General features: G+C 36.9%; 1 protein-coding gene and 1 pseudogene across 6 annotated transcripts in view; one reads left to right on the forward strand and one right to left on the reverse strand.

Annotated features, from left to right (window-relative positions):
* Tmem260 (transmembrane protein 260) overlaps nt 1-20843 on the reverse strand; it is a 100151-nt gene that overhangs the window by 31189 nt on the left and 48119 nt on the right. For 3 of the 6 annotated variants that reach the window (XM_071608021.1, XM_027929515.2, XM_071608020.1), the window contains 4 exons: nt 18396-18572; nt 16192-16245; nt 14418-14508; nt 3589-7150 (listed from right to left, as the gene is read on the reverse strand). In XM_071608021.1, coding sequence (XP_071464122.1) covers nt 6896-7150; nt 14418-14508; nt 16192-16245; nt 18396-18572 — 577 coding nt within the window. In that variant the 3' untranslated portion in view covers nt 3589-6895. Of the gene's footprint in view, nt 1-3588; nt 7151-14417; nt 14509-16191; nt 16246-18395; nt 18573-20843 lie in introns of those variants that run through there. The other 3 variants (XR_011706649.1, XM_071608019.1, XM_071608018.1) reach the window with 1 other exon arrangement.
* Nucleotides 11309-12387, forward strand: LOC114088063 (AP-3 complex subunit sigma-1 pseudogene; annotated as a pseudogene).

The following is a 20843-nucleotide window of genomic DNA, read 5'->3' on the forward strand; positions in this document are numbered from 1 at the left end:
TGCAAAACGGAAATAGGACTGTGTTTTGAACTGGATTAGGAAGGGAAAGAAATAACATAAACTGGCATAACCTTTCTCAGAAGGAGCTTCCAACAGCTGATTCAGCTGGAATGTGCTTAGGTTAATAAGTTCCTGGATTTCAAAGTGACTGTTTTCTTATCACACTAAAGTCCTTTAATTTGAGTATATACTCCTAAATCCAGAATGGGAGTGGAAATTCTCAGTCAAAAGCCAGGGGAACAATTGGCCCTATCTAAAAAGGAAAGAGGAAAAAATTCTATTCTGGAAGATTGGAAGAGGGGGAGAAAGAAGTTCAGCATATAACATTTTAAACAACTTCCTGTGACAGAGTTCTTGTTGTTACACACCATTTACCTCTAGAAAAGTTTATCATAATTTAAAAGTGGCTGGATTATTTGAGGACTTCAGTGTTCCACAGAGTTGATGATGGGATGCCGCTGGTTTCATCAAACTGTGATGGACATGGGAAAGCACACCAGGCTAACCCTAGAAGCTCAAATACTAGTTCCAGTTCCACCACTACCTTGGTGTAGAACATAAGCCACTTATTTACTATAGCTTTCATTTTCATTTATTAAATTAGATTAGTTGTGATAGCTAATACTAGATGATCTCTTACTAACTCCTTTGAAATTGTTTTCCTAAGCCAATGGCTTTCAAATTTATTTTTATTTTTTTCTTTTTAAAAAATATGTTTTAGTTGTAGTTGGACACAATATCTTTATTTTTATTTATTTATTTTTATGTGGTGCTGAGGATCGAACCCAGGGCCTTGCACATGCTAGGCAAGTGCTCTACCGCTGAGCCACAATCCAATCCCTCAAATTTATTTTTTACTGTCCCAAAATGAGTACATTGTGATTCAGTACATACACTTTAAATGTATATGTAAAGTTACATACATACACACACATATATAGCATATTTGCTGTAAATACATGTACATACACCTACATGAAATGAAACAGTTTCATGAAATGATGCTTAACCCTTGTTTTAGCTCAGATGCTTTATAATATTTTAAATTCTGTTTCATTAAGAAAAAGCTGGTCAGGCCAGGTACCACCACTTGACCAGGTACTGGAGTGGTTAGTAGCCTGTAATCCCAGCTACTTGAAAGGATATGAAGCAGGAGGATCGCAAATTGAAGGCCAGCCTCAGCAACTTAGTGAGGCCCTTAGCAATTTAGTGTCTCAAAATTAAAAACCAAAGGGCTAGGGTGTGGCTCAGTGGTATAGTGCCCTTGGGTTCAATCCCACGTATAAGAAGAAGTGGCAGGGAGGGAAAGTTGATCAGTTCTTGTTAAATGAACTTTGTGACCCACAGTTTGACATTCACTCCAGTGGGCACAATTCTGCATAATTAGGAACTGCGTCCTGGTGAACACAGGTAAATGCATATGTTAATGGATATGTTAATTTTGATCATTGGAAGAATAATAGCTGTATAAATACCAGTCCATTGATTGAATAAACACCCTATAAATGTGGCAAAACAATATGACATATTAAATAAATATGATGCTAAATACAAGTACTCTCCAGTGAACTGACCAATTTTAAGCTCTGCACAATTGAACTTCAGCTTTTCATTATTCTGTAAGCAAACTTTTTTTTTTTCTTTTTAATTCCTTTTACCTGCTTGTCTGGCTTTCAACTCTTTACTCAAAGTACTCTTAGTTTTTTGATGAATTGATCACTTCTGCTTTTAAACAATTCCTTTGAAATTTTCTGTAGTTTTTGCTAGAATAATTGAAAAGAGTCCTTAATTTATTTACATTTATGTTTAAAAGTACTACTAATAACACAATTATATTTGCCTTTCACTTTCAAAACCTATTTGAGGGAAGACACTATAAGAAGATTCTAGTCCTTGTATTTTTTATCCTCTTCTCAAAATCCTCCATGGGTACACTATTGCAGTTCGGGGTTCAAGTCTTAGTATACCAGGATTTCCCAGAGAATTCCTGACTTACACCTACATGATGTTCATGGTCCTGGGATAATGGGTGATTCAACCAAGAATGAGGCCTGGTGTCTCATTCCCCCAGCACTGTGTGCATTTTGGTTTTAAGCATATATACTTTTTGCATATAAGAAATAACCACAAGTATTAAGGATATTTCCAATGGTTCAACTACGTAAGGGACTATTTCAGAGAAATCTCAAATATCTTTATATCTTTTTTAAAAGGTTACATTACAAAACAACCCCCTTTCAGTTAACACTTCTAAATAGAAGATGATTATGGTGGTTTTCTTTTAACAGCAGGACATAATTCACAATCTCTATTTATTAGTTTATAACATGTAACTTATAATGAACTTAATATAAAAGATTGTATTTCTTTTCCATCTATTGTACTTTTTCTTCTACTAATACAACTTACACCAGCAATTAATTAATTAATTAATACTGGGGTTTGAATCCAGGGGCACTCTACTACTGAGCTACATTCCCAGCCCTTGTTCTTTAATTTTGATAGGGTCTCACTAAGTTGCCAGGATAGCCTTGAACTTGGGATGCTCCTTCCTCAGCCTTCAAATAGCTGGGGTTACAGGCATGTGCCACCCCACCTGACTTACAGTAGACATAACAAATTCCAAATAATTAAGTTTATGAAAACTCCTAACTTTGGCTTGTTTTTCTCTATCTTTTATTGAACCTTAATTTAACAACATTATTGTCACATTTTGCAACTAGGTATAAAATGTCTTGAGATTATTTGGTTGGTCTGTGAAGTTGGATCACTGGGATAGGAGTAATGGCCCAATTATTTGCATTTGTGTACTTGACTTTTATCTTAAAACTTCTCAACCTCATCAACTCAACTTTTAAAAAATCATCATAATATCATATGACAAAAAAAATAACTTTTGTCCATAACACTTTGAATCTTCAAAAAAGAGCCAAAGAACTATACTTACAGGCCAACAATTGCTGGTTTCACATTTAGAGTTTTGGAACCTCCATCTGCTTTGCAACCATTGCTACCCACCCCCAATATAACATAAGCTAATCTTTTCAGTGCATAACAATTTCTACCAAATATATGTTACATTATTGAAGAGCTACCAGATTTCTTATTTTCTGAAGAGGGGGAAAAAAAACTTTCAAGATATATTTCTGTTAGTTTACTTTCCATATCCAGGTGAGCATACTGTGCTATTCCTGGGGCTTTTAAAAATATCATCCATGCTGATCCAAATCAAACAGACCTTTAGAAGGTACTGAAAACGACATCTTCATTGAGCATGATCACTGCTAAGCTTTAGCTCCTTGTTTGCTCTGTAATACTGTGCCAAGATCTTGGCCTTTAGATGTTCCCAAAATCCCTGGAAACATCATTTGTTTGTGAGTATAAGCTTTACAATGGTTTTGCATCCATAACAAAATTTGAGGACAAAGTAGCAGTGCGAATCTCTTACTGGGCTGAACTGTTTTCTAAATTTCCCTAACCATAGGTGTTGGAGCCAGTTAGAACAGAATTTTAAGTAGCACCTTATGTTGGTGTACTTATAAAATATACCAAAAGTAAAAGAGAGTAAAAGGTCTTGATGTAAAATGATTCATTTTTAATAATCTTTATTAAAATTTCTGATTATTAAAAGCATTAAATTATTAACTTCTGAAGGATATTGATGAGAATTATGATGAAAGACTCACAATGTTTAACATTTAAAACATGAATTAAAACATCTATTCTTCATATCCTAGCCTGATGACTTCAAGTTATTAGCAGGGTATCCTAACAATAACTTTTAACACTCAAATAGGCTTTAATATGATAAAGGCTAAACATCATGGTTACATATTGGAAAACACTAAGAATATGGGCAGAAATAACACTTCAAAATTTCTATTGTAAGTTTTTAAAATAGTACACTAGCAATCAATTTCCTTCTATTTTAGCTGCATTTTGACTAATAGAAGAAAAGTATTTTAAAAAAATGGATTCTTTTGAAAAAACAAAGAAAAAAGGAAAGAGAACAAGAACCATGCATACTCCCACCAGAGGGAACAGGAAAGGATGGGGAGTCGAACACACTTGGTAGGTTATCAGGCAGCACGGAAGCCACAATGTCCTTCTCTCCACTTGCCCTCTGGTGTGTGACAGCCTTGGTGCCAGGCAGAAGAGCGCTGCAGCATGTGGAGAGGCAGACAGTTTTGCTGGCTCCCACTTGCTCTTCAGGCCAAAGTCCAGGCAGAAGTTGGCCTTGTGGGGTTCCTGTCATCCTGCCAACCCACAGCACTCCTGGGACACTTCTAGAGAATGCCGGCCAAATCCTGCATGAGAAGCCATCTCCTTCACATCCTCTTCAATATGGGGCAGGGGTTACACTAAAAGAAACCCATTCTACCAGATTTTATGGTGTTGTGCACTACCCAAGGAAAGTTAAGGAAAAAAAAAAGCCACTTGTTCAGACTCACACAATAGACAGGAAAGAATTCTTCAGTGTAGTTGATCTGGAAATGAAGTCCAACATCCCTAGATCTCAGCTCAGTTTACATTTTTTACACTTACCAATGGTTTTTTAGAGTTTTAAATAATCATGATTCTATCTACTTTGGGCCATATATTATTGCATTCTCAAAGCAAAAGTGGTCCAAAACTCCTGCTCCACAAATACAGAATAATCTGTGTATGATTCAACAATTAATGAAACATATTAGTACAGAGTTACATATATATGTATTATCAAAAATATGTCTTCACTGCTACTCTCAAGGTTATTTATAGAATATAACTTTTAATAAGGTTTCTCCAACATGATCTGTTGGTAGCTGCTCAGATGAACATTCATACTTATGTGAAGATGCTCAGAAGCAAACAGTCACTGCACTAGGCATGCAGTCCCTTTTCTGAACCAAAAAAGACAATGCATTTTTTTATACTTTTCCCCCTTAAAATTGAAAATCATAATCTTATATAATTTCTTTCAGGTGGATAAACTTACACAATTTATCAGTGCTTCCCTAAATTTTTACACCACACTGAACTCCAACAGGTTTTTGTTTTAAGGTAAACCAGGTTTTTGGCTCTTCCCTGTGGAGAAGTTACTTTCAAGTCAGTGAAAGTTCTTGGCCCATGATTAAAAGTCTTTGCCAATTAGTACTCAACAACTTCAATTCATTTTTTTCTGGTTCAAGATGAGTAGGAGCCTAATAAGGCTGTGATAAAAGGGCAAAAGGCACTGAGAGCCAAAAGAGGATTAATGAGCTCCTCCATTTATTTGTCTTCCTAACAGCTGAACTGTTACAACTATTGACACTCTTCAAAAGGTTCCGCTCTGAACCCTGTCCAGGCACTGCAGGCTCCAATGGACATCTTCAAATCCAGAGAATGGCGGGGCAAGAGCTTCCCCTGTGTGATGCCAAAACCAACAAAGCCCCATGGATCAGGTAATGAAACTTCAGCTTTTCCCCCTTTGAGATTTATTTACTGGCAGCTGACAAGGGGCAAATTCAGCTCGAATTGTGCAGTCAAGGCCCTGTCAAGCTTTTAGAGGCACCCTTGTCTTGAAGCACCTTCATGACTGGCATTTCGCTCAAAAGCCCTCGGCGCTGGTCCTTAACAGCTTATGACATCACAAAGGACACTCCAGACAGATGCCTACATGGCATCCTGCAGCATTTTAAAAGAGAATTAGTGGTTTTAATTATGGTCGTAGTATGAAAGGGAACCATGCAAGCTCCACAGGAGACCTTTGATCAGACCCTTTTGCTAGTACAATGCCACGGAACTGTGACTATTCCTGGTAAGGGGCCTTTTCTTGCTGAATGACTCACCAGTGATCTTTGAATGCAGACAAGCTTCTAGCCCTCCCTCTTCATTAGTGAGCATTTCTATACAGGGGCCTATATAGTGCTTGGAGTCTAGGAGCTCTACAATTGGGGGGAAAAGAATCCCTACAGATTCTGGCCTCTACTTAGGAAGTGCTGAAGGACTCTGAGTGACTTTATTCATTAAAACAGGTTGCTATTAATTAACTGTCATAATAAAATAAAGAACTATTATTTGCATTTCTTACTCTGTTCTCTTTAGTAATATGTATAAAAGATGCTTGTAACAGAAATGAATTTATTGAACTTTCCCATCCCCCTAAACCAATCCCTAACCTTTTTATTCCCCCCTGCATTGGGCAGCAGGAACCCCTAATTATTGGGCCTATATCTGTAAGTACAAATAGAAGTAAAACATAAATATAAAATTAATTATGTAAATGTAAAATCCTTTTTACTTGCCATTTGGTTTCTGTAACTGAAATAAGCAAGCACTAAATTAACTCAAATTCGTGATTTCAGAAAACTATTGTCTTATAACAATAAAACTCAAAGGTTTCTCAAAATATACCTACTTGCTGTGTAGCTTGTAATATGATTACACAACAACCATAGTTACTTAAAGAAAAAGGAATTGTAATTTAGAGCATAGAGAGATCCATTCCTTTAAAAAAACTATTTCATTTTCAGAAAACAGAAAATGTCTTTGGTCTGGTATGAATAGACAAACATGGCCCTTTAAAGATTCATGGTTGATATTTTAGGTCTATGAAAGTAGTTCATTATCTTCTAGAATTTCACTGAATCAAGTACAGTCGTTTGGTATAAGGTTGTTGAAGATTTTTGAAAAAAATTTTCAAAAGCTTCTCATGGATATGCTAATTTGGTAACAAGGGATAAATATAATTTTGCATAAATAGCACACATCTCAATAATTAAACATTCATTAAGCAATATTGTTGTACCATTATTACTTGGATCTGAAAAATCACTAAGTTTTCCATTTCTTATGCAGTTTTCTTGAAGGAAAACTTTTGGACTTCAGAATTTTGGAAGCTGAAAGTTGAGCAGGTTTTTCCCATTTTGCTGTATCACACATTTTTCATATTTCTCAGACCTTGCAGTTCTTTTCTTAAGTGCTTGAGAGCAACTAAAATATCAGCTAGCTGGGGATCATTCTGTGCTTTCTGAGTATATAGACGGAAATGTCTGATGGTTTCAGACAACAGGACTTCAGCGTCTATGTCTCTCTCCTGAAGACGAAGCATCCGCTCACAAGCGAGGGCGTAGTTCTTGTGCCAATTCACTGGGTGTTCCTTTTGTAAATAGACAATCTCCTTATAAAGCTGGAAAATTGAAAAATGTTGGTATTCCATTGTTATTCCTTGACTTTTTTTTCCCCCCAAAACCATAAAACATAAAGGAATTAAGAAAAAAAAAATCCAAGCAGCCTACAGTAAAATCAAATTGTTGCTAGGCCATGCAGAAAATGCAACGATGTTACTGTAATTATAACAGTAGCGGGAGGCAAATATGCTTCATCTAAAACTGCTTCTGGGGTTTTTGGATGTTGCAGAAGGAATCCGAGACACACTGTGTCAGGACAAAATGCTCTTCCTCCAGAAAGATTTCTGGGAAAGGGATTTAGGTCTAAATTGTGGCAAGCTATTTACTCAACAGGCAGAGAAGTTGAAACTCTAAATTTAGCTGTTAGAGGGGGGAAAAAATGACAACTTTCTTTAGAAGACTGTGTGGAAAAAGAACTTGAAGGAATTTAAATTCTGTCCCATATTATTTAAAAGAATTTCTCTCTGCATTGAACACAACAGTAATAATAGCAATAACAAAACAATCCAAACAATTCTATCATCAGGTAGGTTAAGCATAACAGAATTTAAGAGATATCCTTAAAGCAAGATAGCAAAAATTTTCAGTTATCCTATAGCTTATATTTTTGATAGTTAAAATTTGCCCACAAAAATTTCAAATTTTGATTTTCCAACATCAGAGACAGTATCAATTGAATATAGTTAGAATTTTCAATATTGAGTTTTCCAGAGGAAACACATTAAAATTTAATAAATAAATAAAAAGGTAATACAAATCTGCTAAATGTAGTGTTATGCTTGCTTCTTTGGGAATTTCACAGCCTTCCTGGGGACTGTCAAGTTACAGCTGGATTCCCAGGAGTTTTCCTGTAGATTCTCTGAGCACAGAATAGCAATAACGCTTTCTATGGGACAAGTGCTTTTTGAATTAGAATTGCATTCAAAACGTCATTTTGCTGAAACAGACCAATTATATTATTTATTTCTCAAACTCCTACTCCAGAGAAGACAAATCCATACCTATTTCAAAACAGCATCCTTGTTAAAAATCCATGTTTGATATGTCATTTTGATACTTAATAAACCTTCCATCTTCAAGTTGCCTTTTACAGCAACTTCCCCCTCAGTTCCCTTATTTTTATGAAATAGGAAGTGGGGGTGGCGGTGTAGTTCAGTGATAGAGCACTTGCCTAGCATGGGTTCAATCCCCCACAACACAATGAAATAGGAGAGTCCCCACATGCTTTAATATATATCAACGTTATAAAGTCTGCCTCCTACATTTTTATTCCTTTGGTAAAACATTCAATTCTTCTCTGCCCTCTCTCATAATCTCCTTTTCTCTTTCAGTTGCTTTTTCTGAGCTTCCCTCTGAGGAATGTATATAAAGTGTATAGCATGCTGCTCACATCAAGTAGGTGCTCAGGAACCTATTGAGATTCAAAAACCTATTGAGATTCTGGAGTCCAAAAGAGAGACAGTGCTTCAAGAAGCCTTAATTTCCTGAATTGCTCAAGAGAATCAGAGGCTCAAGTGACCTACCTCCTATATAGTCTTTAGGTATTGAAGAATCTACATTATGACTGATGCATCTTCAATTTGATTTGGATGACCTAGTAAGTCACAAATGTCAAGTCTTAAGAAGCCAATCATGTTTCATGATGTGGAATTGGAATTATATTTCCTTTTCCAAGTGTGCTACTATGACATTGTTTTAATAGACTTGTCCCATTAATTGGAAACATTTTCAACTTAACCAATTTGTTCCTGAGGAGCTGGCTATTCCATGCTTCTTTACCATCCCTGAACTTAATATTCTGTTTAAACTACTGAGCTAGATGATGTAAATGACAACAAAAATATCCTTTACACCTAACAATATTCTAGAAAAACCAGTAATAGGGGTGGGTTTGTGTTGATCCACCAAATAATTGCCCTCAATTGTCTTGTAAGAATTATCACACATCTGTAGTCACAGGAGATACCGATAGTCTGTGTTCACTGAAAAAAACAAAGCTTATTGTCCAAAGGGGGAAAAAAAATCCACAAATGAGCTTTAGGTGGTCTAGCAACTGACCATGGAAGAGATCTCTGATAAGAAAATAAAAACAAAATATTAATAATTCTCAGTTTTCTCCCTAGTAAATACTGCTTTTTTTTTTTTTTTTTTGGTATCAGGAATTAACCACTGAGTCATGTCCCCAGCCCATTTTAGTTTTTATTTTGAGACAGGTTCCTGCTAAGTTGCTTAGGGCCTCACTAAGTTGCTGAGGCTGGCCTCTAACGTGTGATACTTCTGCCTCAACCTTCAGAGTCACTGGGATTATAGGCCTGTGCTACAACACCTAGCTCTCCCAAATAAATACTGTTTATTTTTCATAGTGTTACAGGGTATGAGAGATGAATAGAATATGATACATTCAAAGGTACAAGAGCTGATCTTATTTTTGTATGTGTGTGGTATTGGGGATTGAACCTAGGGGCACTTAACCACTAAGCTATATCCCCAGTCCTATTTTCTCTCTCTCTCTCTCTCTTTTTTGAGGTAGCATCTCATTAAGTTGCTGAGGCTGGCCTCAAAGTTGCAATTTCCTGCCTCAGCCTCACAAATTGTGGGATTTTAGGTGTGTGTCACCACATCTGGTTAAGAGCTAATCTTTTGAAGTTTAAAGACTATATTTTTCAAAAACTTTCTTTAGATTTTGACAGACCTTTATTTTATTCATTTATTTATATGCAGTGCTGAGAATCAAACCCAGTGCCTCACACATGCTAGGCAACCACTTTACCACTGAGCCACAACTGCAGCCCCCAGAAGCCCATAATTTGTTAAAGGAAAAAAATCAAAGCCTGGGAAGGTTAACTGACTCACAGTTAACAATTAATGGCAGGGAGGATGGAGAACCTAGACCTCCCATCTACCAGACAGAATTCCAGTGTGCCACTCCCTATAACCAACTCCCTTCCTGTCCTCCAGGGGGATTCCCTGGAGGATCCTGCCTTTGCTCCCTGGGTGTCTTCCTTTATGGACTGCTCTCTCCTCCTCTCTCACTTCCTTGCCCCACCATCTTTCTTGCCAGCTCTTTCTGATATTTCAAGGACATCTAGTGGCATCTCTTCTGGAAGGCTCTCTTCTTTCCTCCCAGCTTGGGCTCTCTGTTCCCACAGAACCTCGGCAGGCCTCTCACAGCACTTACAAGAGTGAACTGTGACTGAGGACTTGATCATCTGTCTCCCTCTTCAGCCTGCTACTTTTTTGATAATTGGAACAAGGTCAATTATCTCCAACATAGTATGTGGTATGGAGTTGGTGCTCAATAAATGCTTTGTGAGTGAAGGAATACATGAATAAACAATGAACCAATAATGAGAATTTAGTAGTGAAATTAGTCATACTTATTGGATGCCATGTTATTTTTGACTCAGCACAAGCAAATGCCCTGGCTAAGCAGATCCATGGCAGTCTAGAGAGAGTCTCTCTAGACTTGCTCAAACACATAGGTCCTGAGCTCTGTCTTCATAGGTCCTTGTCAGGATATTTGTTTCTTATATAAGACCCCAAGACTAAATCTGAAGGAGTTGAAAGAGCCCATTGCTATAAATAACAGAAAAGCAGAAACTTGTTAAAATAGTGCCATAGCAAGCCTCCTTTCTGTGTTCCATTTCCCAGCAGAGAAGGACAATTTGCGCAGAAGCCTCAGTGTACCTTGGGAAGGTTCATTCAGCTTCCTGTGGCCAGTTAGAAGACAGGGCCTCTCTCTGTGACCTTTTACCTTTACTCTTAAAATCTCAACCAGCCATGGCTATATCATCTTTTAAATAGCATATATTGATTATACAGGACAATGGGTTTGATTGTGTCATATTCACATGCATATTACATACTTTGGTCATTTCTACTCCCAACTACCCCTCTTATCTTTCCTTCCCTCCTTTCAAGTTCCTCTTCTTCTCTAATCATCTCCCTTCTACTTTCAAGTCCTCTTTAAAACATGTGAAACTTGTCTTTTTGAGCATGGCTTATTTTGCTTAACATGATGATCTTCAGTTCTATACATTTTCCTAAAAATGATATGATTTTGGGCTCGGGAGCGCGCGCGAGCGCGTGCGGGAGGGGGCGGGTGGGGAAGGATCGCTGGCAAGATCCCCAGGCGAGGCTCGCGTGCCCGCGCCCACCCAGTCGCCCGGCCCAGCCATGATCAAGGCGATCCTCATCTTCAACAACCACGGGAAGCCGCGGCTCTCCAAGTTCTACCAGCCCTACAGTGAAGATACACAACAGCAAATCATCCGGGAGACTTTCCATTTGGTATCTAAGAGAGATGAAAATGTTTGTAATTTCCTAGAAGGAGGATTATTAATTGGAGGATCTGACAACAAACTGATTTATAGACATTATGCGACCCTATATTTTGTCTTCTGTATGGATTCTTCAGAAAGTGAACTTGGCATTTTAGATCTAATTCAAGTATTCGTGGAAACCTTAGACAAATGTTTTGAAAATGTGTGTGAACTGGATTTAATTTTCCATGTAGACAAGGTTCACAATATTCTTGCAGAAATGGTGATGGGGGGAATGGTATTGGAGACCAACATGAATGAGATTGTTACACAAACTGATGCACAAAATAAATTGGAGAAATCTGAGGCTGGCTTAGCAGGAGCTCCAGCCCATGCTGTATCAGCTGTAAAGAATATGAATCTTCCTGAGATCCCAAGAAATATTAACATTGGTGACATCAGTATAAAAGTGCCAAACCTGCCCTCTTTTAAATAAAATATTAAAAAGGCCACTTCCAGGTAAAATCCAGGGGGAAAAGTCATCTAAGTTTACCATGCAGTTGTTTACCAAAAATAGAGGAGGAGAGTTTTAACTTTTGCTCTTGGATTTAAGTCAAGGTACTGTATAGAAATTGTGTAAAATCAGTATGGAAGTTCAATGTTGCTTTTCTTGCTCAGTGTTTAAAAGAAATTGAGTAGTTCCAGTGTGATTTTTTTTTTTCCTTTTTAAAACTGCATTCCTATGCCCACCTAAGGCATGCCTCTGTGTATTGGCTATTACAGTATTTCGAAAAGTAAGATATTTCTTTAATTATGTACAACCTGAAATGTTGGTGTTTTGTATGGATCATCAGTGCAGCATTCCTTAATTCTTTCTGCTATTTGTCACAATTGTTATTTAAAGAACCAAGTGTGTATTGCATGAAAACATTATGACCTTTTTCTCTTAGTTTAAATAAATTCCAAGGTAACTGGAAAAAAAATGATATGATTTTATTCTTCATGGCTGAATGAAATTCCATTGTGTATATATACCACATTTTCTTTATCCATTAATCTGTTGACAGGCACCTAGGCTATTTCCTTAATTTGGCTGTTGCAAATTGTTCTGCAATAAACATGGGTATGCAGGTATCTCTATAGTATGCTGACTTTAATTCCTTTGACTATACCAAGAAGCGGTATAGCTCAATCATACAATAGTTCCATTTTTAGTTTTTTGAGGAATCTCCATACTGATTTCCATAGTGGTTATATTAATTTACTTTCCCACCAACATTGTATAAGGGCTTCTTTTTTCCCTATATCCTTACTAGCATTTACTATTTACCATGTAAGGTAACATAGTCACAGGTTCCGGATATTTTTTTGGGGGGTGGGTTACCAGGGGTGCTTCACCACTGAGCCACATCCCCAGTCCTTTTTACTTTATTATTTTAATTTTGAGACAAGTTTTCACGAAGTTGTTTAGGCTGGCCTTGAACTTGTGATCCTCCTGTGTTAGCTTTCTGAGTTGCTGGGATTACAGTTGTGTGCCTGTTTTTTATATTCTTGATGATTGCCGTTCTGAGACATAGGAGATACCCATCTCAGGTAAATTGGACTCTCAATGTAGTTTTGATTTGCATTTCCCTGATGGCTAAAGATATTGAACTCCACCCCTCCCCCACAGCCCAAATAATTACTGACCATTGGCCCTATCATTCCAGGTATAGACAGTGTCAAGACTTTTATAAAGAGGATAACCTGTCAGAAGGTTTTTTTTTTTTTTTTTTAAATGAAGCCATTATAATAGTTTCCTATTGCTGCAATAACAACTTATGCACACAGTAACTTAAAACACATATTTGTTATCTTGCACTTCTGGTGGTGAGAAGCTGTAAAATCAGCAGGGTTGAATTTCTTCTGGAGGACCTAGTGAGGGATCTGTTTCCCTACATTTTCCAACTTCCAGAGGCATTCTGCACTTTTTATTATTATTTTTTAAATATATGACAACAGAGGAATGCATTACAATCCTTATTATACATATAGAGCACAATTTTTCATACCTCTGAATATGAAGTATGTTCACACCAATTTATGCCATTTATACATGTACTTTTTTTGCATTACAATTCTTAATACATATATATATATATATATATATATATATATATATATACACTACAATTTTTCATATCTCTGTTTGTATATAAGGTATATTGATACCCAATTCAAGTCTTCATACATGTACTTTGTATAATGATGACCATCACATTCCACCATCCTTGCTAATCTCCTTCCCCCTCCCTTTCCCTCCCATCCCTCTGTACTTCTTAATCTGCAGCCCCTTCCTCCATCTTCAGGGCCAATGGTGTAGCGTCTTCAAATCTCTCCCTCTGTGACCTCTGCTTCTGTGTTGCATCTCCTCTGACTCTGACCTTCCTGTCTCCTTTTTATAAGACCCCTGTGATCATATCAGGCCTACCTGAATAATCCAAGATAATCTTCCATTTCAAGACCCTTAACTTAAATCTCATCTACAAAGTCTCTTTTACCACGTAAGGTAACATAGTCACAGGTTCTGGACATTAGGCTACAGACATCTTGGTGGGAGTATTTTGTCTACTCTCCATCATGAACATTGTTTATGATACAATTGAGTTATTTTCCTATATATGATGTTTTATAATGCCCAAACTAAAGTTTGAAACAAAAGAATACAAATTCTGGCATTGCTGGGCATGGTGGCACATGCCTGTAATCCCAGCCATTTCAGAGGCTGAGACAGGAGGATTGATAGTTCAAGGCCAGCCTCAGCAACTTAATGAGACCCTAAGCAACTTAGTGAGACCCTGTCTCAAAATAAAAAATAAAAAGGGCTGGGGATGTGCTCAGAGGTAAAGCACTCATGGGTTCAATCCCCAGTACCAAAACAAACAAAAAACTCTGTTGTACATCCTCTCTCTATCCCAATGACTGCCACCTTCCCACCAAATATCTCTACAAAATTTTCACATACCTTATATGCATGAGAGTAGAGCTGAGTTTTCACCTTTGAAGGCATATCAGTAGTTTCTGCCAGGCTGAAGATGAAGAACGGTGTTTTCATCCTGGGGTGGGAATGGGAACCTTTATTAAAATCATACCATCAATTTCATATTCAGAGCTAAATCTTCCAAGCTTTCCACTGGTATGGAGCGTACAAAACACTTTACTGTGCTATTTTTCATTCTTTCATGTTCATGGAAGTTTACTCTGAACCTATAGCAACAGCCCCTTCCCCAAAGTGCTGCACTTATTACCAAATCTTTCAGAAAAAAGTCTACGTTAATCATTGCTATTACACCTGGTCTCCTTCAGATGAACATTATTCTTAAGCAAGAACAGCTGGAAAGAGGGGAGACTTGGCTGGATTATCAGCACATTCCTGAAAGTGCTTATCATGGCAGCTTACTCTGTATGTGACCTGGTCTTCAAAGGTGGCTAGATTCTTTGACCACATAAACTCATCCAAGTTGTATTTAGCACACTAATTAAATCAATACCTACTGGAGTAATGACAGCTTTCTTCTTTTATGTGATTTCTCCCTAGTTTTCCCACAGTTAGTCACAGAAATGTGGATACAATGTATCTTTTACCAGGGATTTAAAGCAAGTGTTTGTCCTTATAACTAAGCTGATAAGTTGATATGTGCTGTTTTCGGGACTTTTTCAAAACTATTATTTATAAACTATGGTATATCTTTTTATAATCATTATCTTACAGTTGTATTTCTTGACTCCTCCTCTTCCTCTTCCTCCTCTTCCTCCTCCCCCCTCCCCCTACCCCCTCTTCTTCAGATTGACCCCAGGGGTGCTTTTACCACTGAGATAGGGTCTCACTAAGTTGCCCAAACCTCAAATTTGTGATCATCCTGCTTTAGTCTCCCAGGGAGCTTGTGTCACAGGTGTGCATCACTGTGCCCAGCTTCTTAACATCGTTTTAAACACATGTAAACCATAACTCAATTCCAAATGCACAGTCCCTGGCATACACTTTTGCAGAAGAAGCAGCCAATAGGAGCAAGCCACCCCTGTGTATTAGTTAAGACCTTTACATTAATATTTCAGTCAAAGTTTGCTCATGTTAGTTGTTTTGATTATTTAAAAATAATGACAGGGACCAGGAAAAGCAGTAACATCACTATGAAGTGTTCCATACAGAAGAATGTGATCTCTCTCTGAACAACAGGAAAGTACAGCATCTATCATATTAATCTCTTTTAGCATGTTGGTTCATTCCATCAGACTATGATTTCCATGAGGGTAGAAACTGTGTCATATTCATATGTATAGCTTTGATGCCTGGAACAGTGCCTGGCTTCTAGTAAGTATTAAGTAAGTGCTTAATTAACTGGCACATTACAAATAGAGGCAAGGTTGCGATGGTCAACTTCTACTCAATCTCATTCACTTTGGTTTAATTGAAAGGAGAGCATGGGAGTTAAGACTGTTCTAGAGTCAAAGTCCAGGCTCCATCATTAATAGCCTAGTGGCCTTGGGCATGTACACTTTCTTCCAGTTTGTTGTTTTATAAAGTGGTGATATTAATAACAACTTCATACGTTATGAGGATGAGAATAGATTAATTGTATTAGCTCAAAAAACCATTTGTACAATGCCTTAAACCAAATAGTTGCTCATAAATATTATTTTTATTACCACTCACCCCTGTTCCCAAAGTAAAAATTGCCATAGGCTACTTCTCTGATACATTAAAAACAGACTGCAAACACAAAAATGTAATTAATCACCTTGCTTGCCACATCTCTTCATTGGCCACAGATTCCCAAGAAGATGGATCAAACCTGCAGTTATAAGAAACAATAATATCTTTCTGTCAGATACATTTATTGCTATAGACATGAAATGCCTGTTTTAAAATCTTATAAGGCCACTAAAACAGTCTGAATCTTTCTTTCTTTCTTTTTCTTTTTTTGGAGGGGGTACTGGGAAACCCAAGGGCTCTTTACCACTGAGCTACATTCCCAACCCTTTTTATTTTAATTTTGAGACAAGGTCTTGCTAAATTGCTTTGGGCCTTGCTATCTTGCCTTAGCCTCCCAAGTTGCTGAAATTACAGGTGTGTGCTACTACACCTGGCAAATAGGCTGGATCTTTAAGAACTAATAATGACCAAACTAATAAATTTATTCTCCTAAAAAGAAGTTCAGTTCAGGAATTACAGGGTTTTGATAAATGTGTCCTTAATCAGTGTGAGCTCTAGTGCCTCAAGGGAGCAAACAAAGACATTTGGGGGACCAGCTATTATTAAGAGCTGTTAAACGGCAACAGTTAGGTGTGGGCCATGCTCTAGACAGAGTGAAGACCCCAGGAGCTGTGAAACAAGGGAATAATCATGAAGAGGGGAACTCCTGGCTTGGATAAACCATTACTAGGACTATTTTGCCAAACAAAGAACTCTAGCCAAAATATTTATTGATTTTTCTCCATTAAAATTTCTCTTTTATTGTGTATTTTGACAGAAGAGACAATGAATAATGCTATGCACACATATTATTGTCCACAATCTGAAGAATACGTTATTTCTAACTTTTTCTTATAAAGGCCACAGAGTGCTTTGTTTTAATACTAGTTATCAAGCTCTGGATGTTAATGCAACAATGTGGTCTGTTTGCTTATGTTGATTCAAAAAACTTTTATAGCATTTGTTCATATGAACTTGTCTTTTGATTTTCAATTTTAAGCAGGTTAGATAATTTTTAAGTAATTCATAATTTTTAAAATAGGTAGAGGAGTTGGAAGGATTGTAAATTAGTACAATCACTATGGGAATCAGCACGAAAGTTCCTCAAAAGACTAGGAATAGAACCGCCATATGATGCAGTTATCCTACTCCTCAGTATTGATCCTAAAGAATTAAAGTCAGCATACTATAATGATACATGGATACCCATGTTTATAGCAGCACAATCCACAAAAGCCAAACTATGGAACTGGCCTAGGTACCATCAATAGATAAAGAAAATTTATATTTATATTCAGCCAAAAAGAAAAATAAAATTATGATATTTGCAGAAAAATGAATAGAACTTGAGAACTTTATGCTAAATGAATTAGGTCAAACTCCAAAGGTCAAGGGTCATGTTTTCTCTCATATGTGGAAGCTAGAGAGGATAAAGGAAAAGAAAGGTGGAGGGATCTCATGAAAATCAAAGATAGATCAGCAGATGACATACTGAGGAAGGATATTCACCTTATAATATAAATATAAACAAACCCCATCATTATGTATAATTATAAAAATTAAGAAAATAATTTTAAAAATAAGAAAAAATACAAATAGGTAGTGGAAACAATTCTTTAGACAGTGACCCATTTTCCATATGGGAGACAGTCAACTCTATGTAGAAATGCTTAAAGGAAGACTAATAGTAATGCCCCAAACAACATAAACAGGTTGATGCCAAATAGCTGGAAAAAAATTTAAAAAGTACTCAAATTCGGTCTTCTGTTGTTGTTGTGCTGTGGATTGAACCCAGGACCCTGTACATGGTAGAAAAGTACTGTACCACTGAGATACTTGTGCAGCCCATATCTGCCATTCTTGAAAAAAAAAAAAATGACAAGTTCATGCATGTGGAAACTATCATGGGCAGCAGAGTGCCTCTGAAAGTTCAAGTGCTGTTAATGAGCCCCTTTTATTTTAGGATAATGAGATACGGGGTGGGGGTGGACAATACAGTGTTGAAAGGTCTGGAAGCTGCAGATGCCATACATCTAACTCTTGTGGTACCCACTCAATCTCCTTTTCCCGCTATGTCCCATCATTCTGTTAATAGGAAGTCAAGAGAGAGATGTTTTCTGATACATTGTGGGAAGCAAATAATTTTGAAAATAAAAAACAAAAAAAAAATTAAAAGACAACTGAAAGTGTGTATTTTTTTAGACACACAAAACTGTCATATTCTGCTTAAAATACAACTGCTTTTCATACCTTCCATATTCTTCAGTCCAGTTGTAGATATTTCTTGTGAGTTTAATCCATTCCTCAGGGTTGAATACAATCTCTGAAGGAACTAATTTGTCACAAGACCCCCACGGCCAAAGTGAATAGTTCTTTTTCCAGGTTGGGTCACCTTCATGAATTCCTATGCAAACAAATGTTTCTTTTCTATTGAAAAGAGAAAAATAGGTGAGGTAGTTTTAACTTAAGATTCTAAATGGTAAATATAATCTATCAAATGTCACTTTAGATGCCTTAAACCTTGGTTACCAATAAGCTATCTGTAAAGATGTGGTTTATTTAAATATTTCACTAATACATTAAAATCTATCTTAGTGTAAAAATAATGGGATTTTTTTTTTTTTTTTTTTTTTTTTTTGGAGTGGGAGCAAACAGACCTAGATGAAAAAAATCTTCCTGTCTATAACATTATATCACATGGGGACAAGTATGATTTTTAAAAAACTGCTGTGGTATTGTCTCATGTGTAAACATGTTTTAATATCTCCTTTTATTTTACAGGCAGAAATACAAATCTTCCTTTGTATCCCTACTTAGTCCTAGTCATTTTTTCCTTAAATTCCCATTATACTTTTGAAAAAAAAATTATCTTTTTTGTTATTATTATATTCAACTTATTATTAGCATTTGTAAATCTCCCTGAATAGCTCCCTGAAGTAACTCTGAATCCCACACAGCATGACACATACCTAATATATAATAAATATTTGCTGGATAAAATTAATTAGAATAACTATTAGGAACCTCAGTTCCTGAAAAAATTAGTAATAAAAATGGTTAAAATAAGCTTTGTTCAGGAAAAATGATAACTAATTATCTTCCAATTTGTTGTTTATGTCTTAATAGATATTATTAAGTAAGAAAAAAAAGGAACATATTAGGGGAAACTGGTGAAAAGTTAAAAAGTAAAAACAAAACAAAACTTTGAAACAAGATACCTCCAGCTTAGATTTTAGATTTTTTTTTTTTTTGTATTGGCAATTAAACCCAGGGGCATTTCACCACTGACCCATATCTCCAGCCCTTTTTATTTTTTATTTTGAGAAAGGGTCTTGCTAAGTTGCTGGGGATGGCTAGATTTTAGATTTTTGGGGGGTATCATTTACTGCCTCTAGGATTTGGGGAAAATTAACTACCTGTGCGTAGTCTCCTCACCTGTGAAATAGGTCTGATAACTGTCTTTGATGGTTTTCAAAAATTAAATGAAATATCTGATTTAAAGTACATTCTTAAAACATAATAGAGTTCAGTTTTGAGGAAGGTGGAGTGAGTTCACTTGTCTCGCCATCTGCACTCAACTATGGCTCCTGGACATAATACATGGAGCAGGTATCTGAGGACTCCGAAAGAGAAAGGATAAAAAGAATTCTGGGGAAAAGACCAGAATTCAAAGTTCTATCAAATCAGCAGTGAACTTATCATTTGTCTCCCTGCAGTACTGCGAGGAATGTACTCAAAGAAAGCTCCAATCCAGCAGTATATATGAAGACACAAAGAAATCCAAGAAAAAAAAAGCCTTTTATTTCTGGCCTAAAGAACAAGAAAGTGGACTCTTACAGTTTGGAGAGAGTGGAGAAAACCCCCTGGATCTTCCCCCTCCTTTCTTTCTCAGACACCAAGAAACACTTAGGCAGCAGTAGAGTCAGCACCACAGATATGGTAGTGGCAGTTGGGCAGAAGCCTAAAACTCTGAGGGAGAGGAACCCTTCCTTTCCTCTTAGCAGAGGAGCTGTGGTTCCAAGAGTAAAGGGCCAATCCCCATTGCCTTTTGTATGTCCTTCTGCAGCTTGACCCCAGATGCAGGCAGTTACAGGAAGTACATGGCAAAAGATAGAAATTAAAACCCCAGCTTTCTGGATAGAGAACCAGGAAGGGAAGGCCTTAGGGAGCTGGAAAGTACTGGGATGACCAGTCCTTTGGAGCAGAAATCAAGACAGCCAATTCCATAAAATTGTGTATGGACTCCTGGCTCAGAGATAAGAATACGTGGATCTGACCCTAAACAGAGTTTGCAAAATTAACCATAGGACAGTTGATCACCCAGATCTCAGATTAGACACTTGGTAGCACTCACATGGGATTGATCCAAATGTTACTGCAACTGTTTTAAAAATAGAACTGGAATTGGAACCACAGCTCACAGAAAGTAGACCAGAACTTGCAGCCAGAAATTAACTTGGCCAAAGATCTGTTAAATAAAAAAAATAAAAAAAAAATAGACACTGTTTTGGGATTAAATAAGGACCAATATTCAAAATGTCTAGGATGTAATCCAAAAGTACTCAGAATGTTAAGAACCAGAAAAATCTCAACTCACAAGGGAAAAGACAATCAACAGTTTCCAATTTCAAGGTGACTCAGATGCTAGCATAGACACACAAAGACTTTTTAAAAGCTATGATAATCATGCACCAAGAA

Source organism: Marmota flaviventris, chromosome 2 (assembly GCF_047511675.1).
Source record: "Marmota flaviventris isolate mMarFla1 chromosome 2, mMarFla1.hap1, whole genome shotgun sequence".
Lineage (NCBI taxonomy): Eukaryota > Metazoa > Chordata > Mammalia > Rodentia > Sciuridae > Marmota > Marmota flaviventris.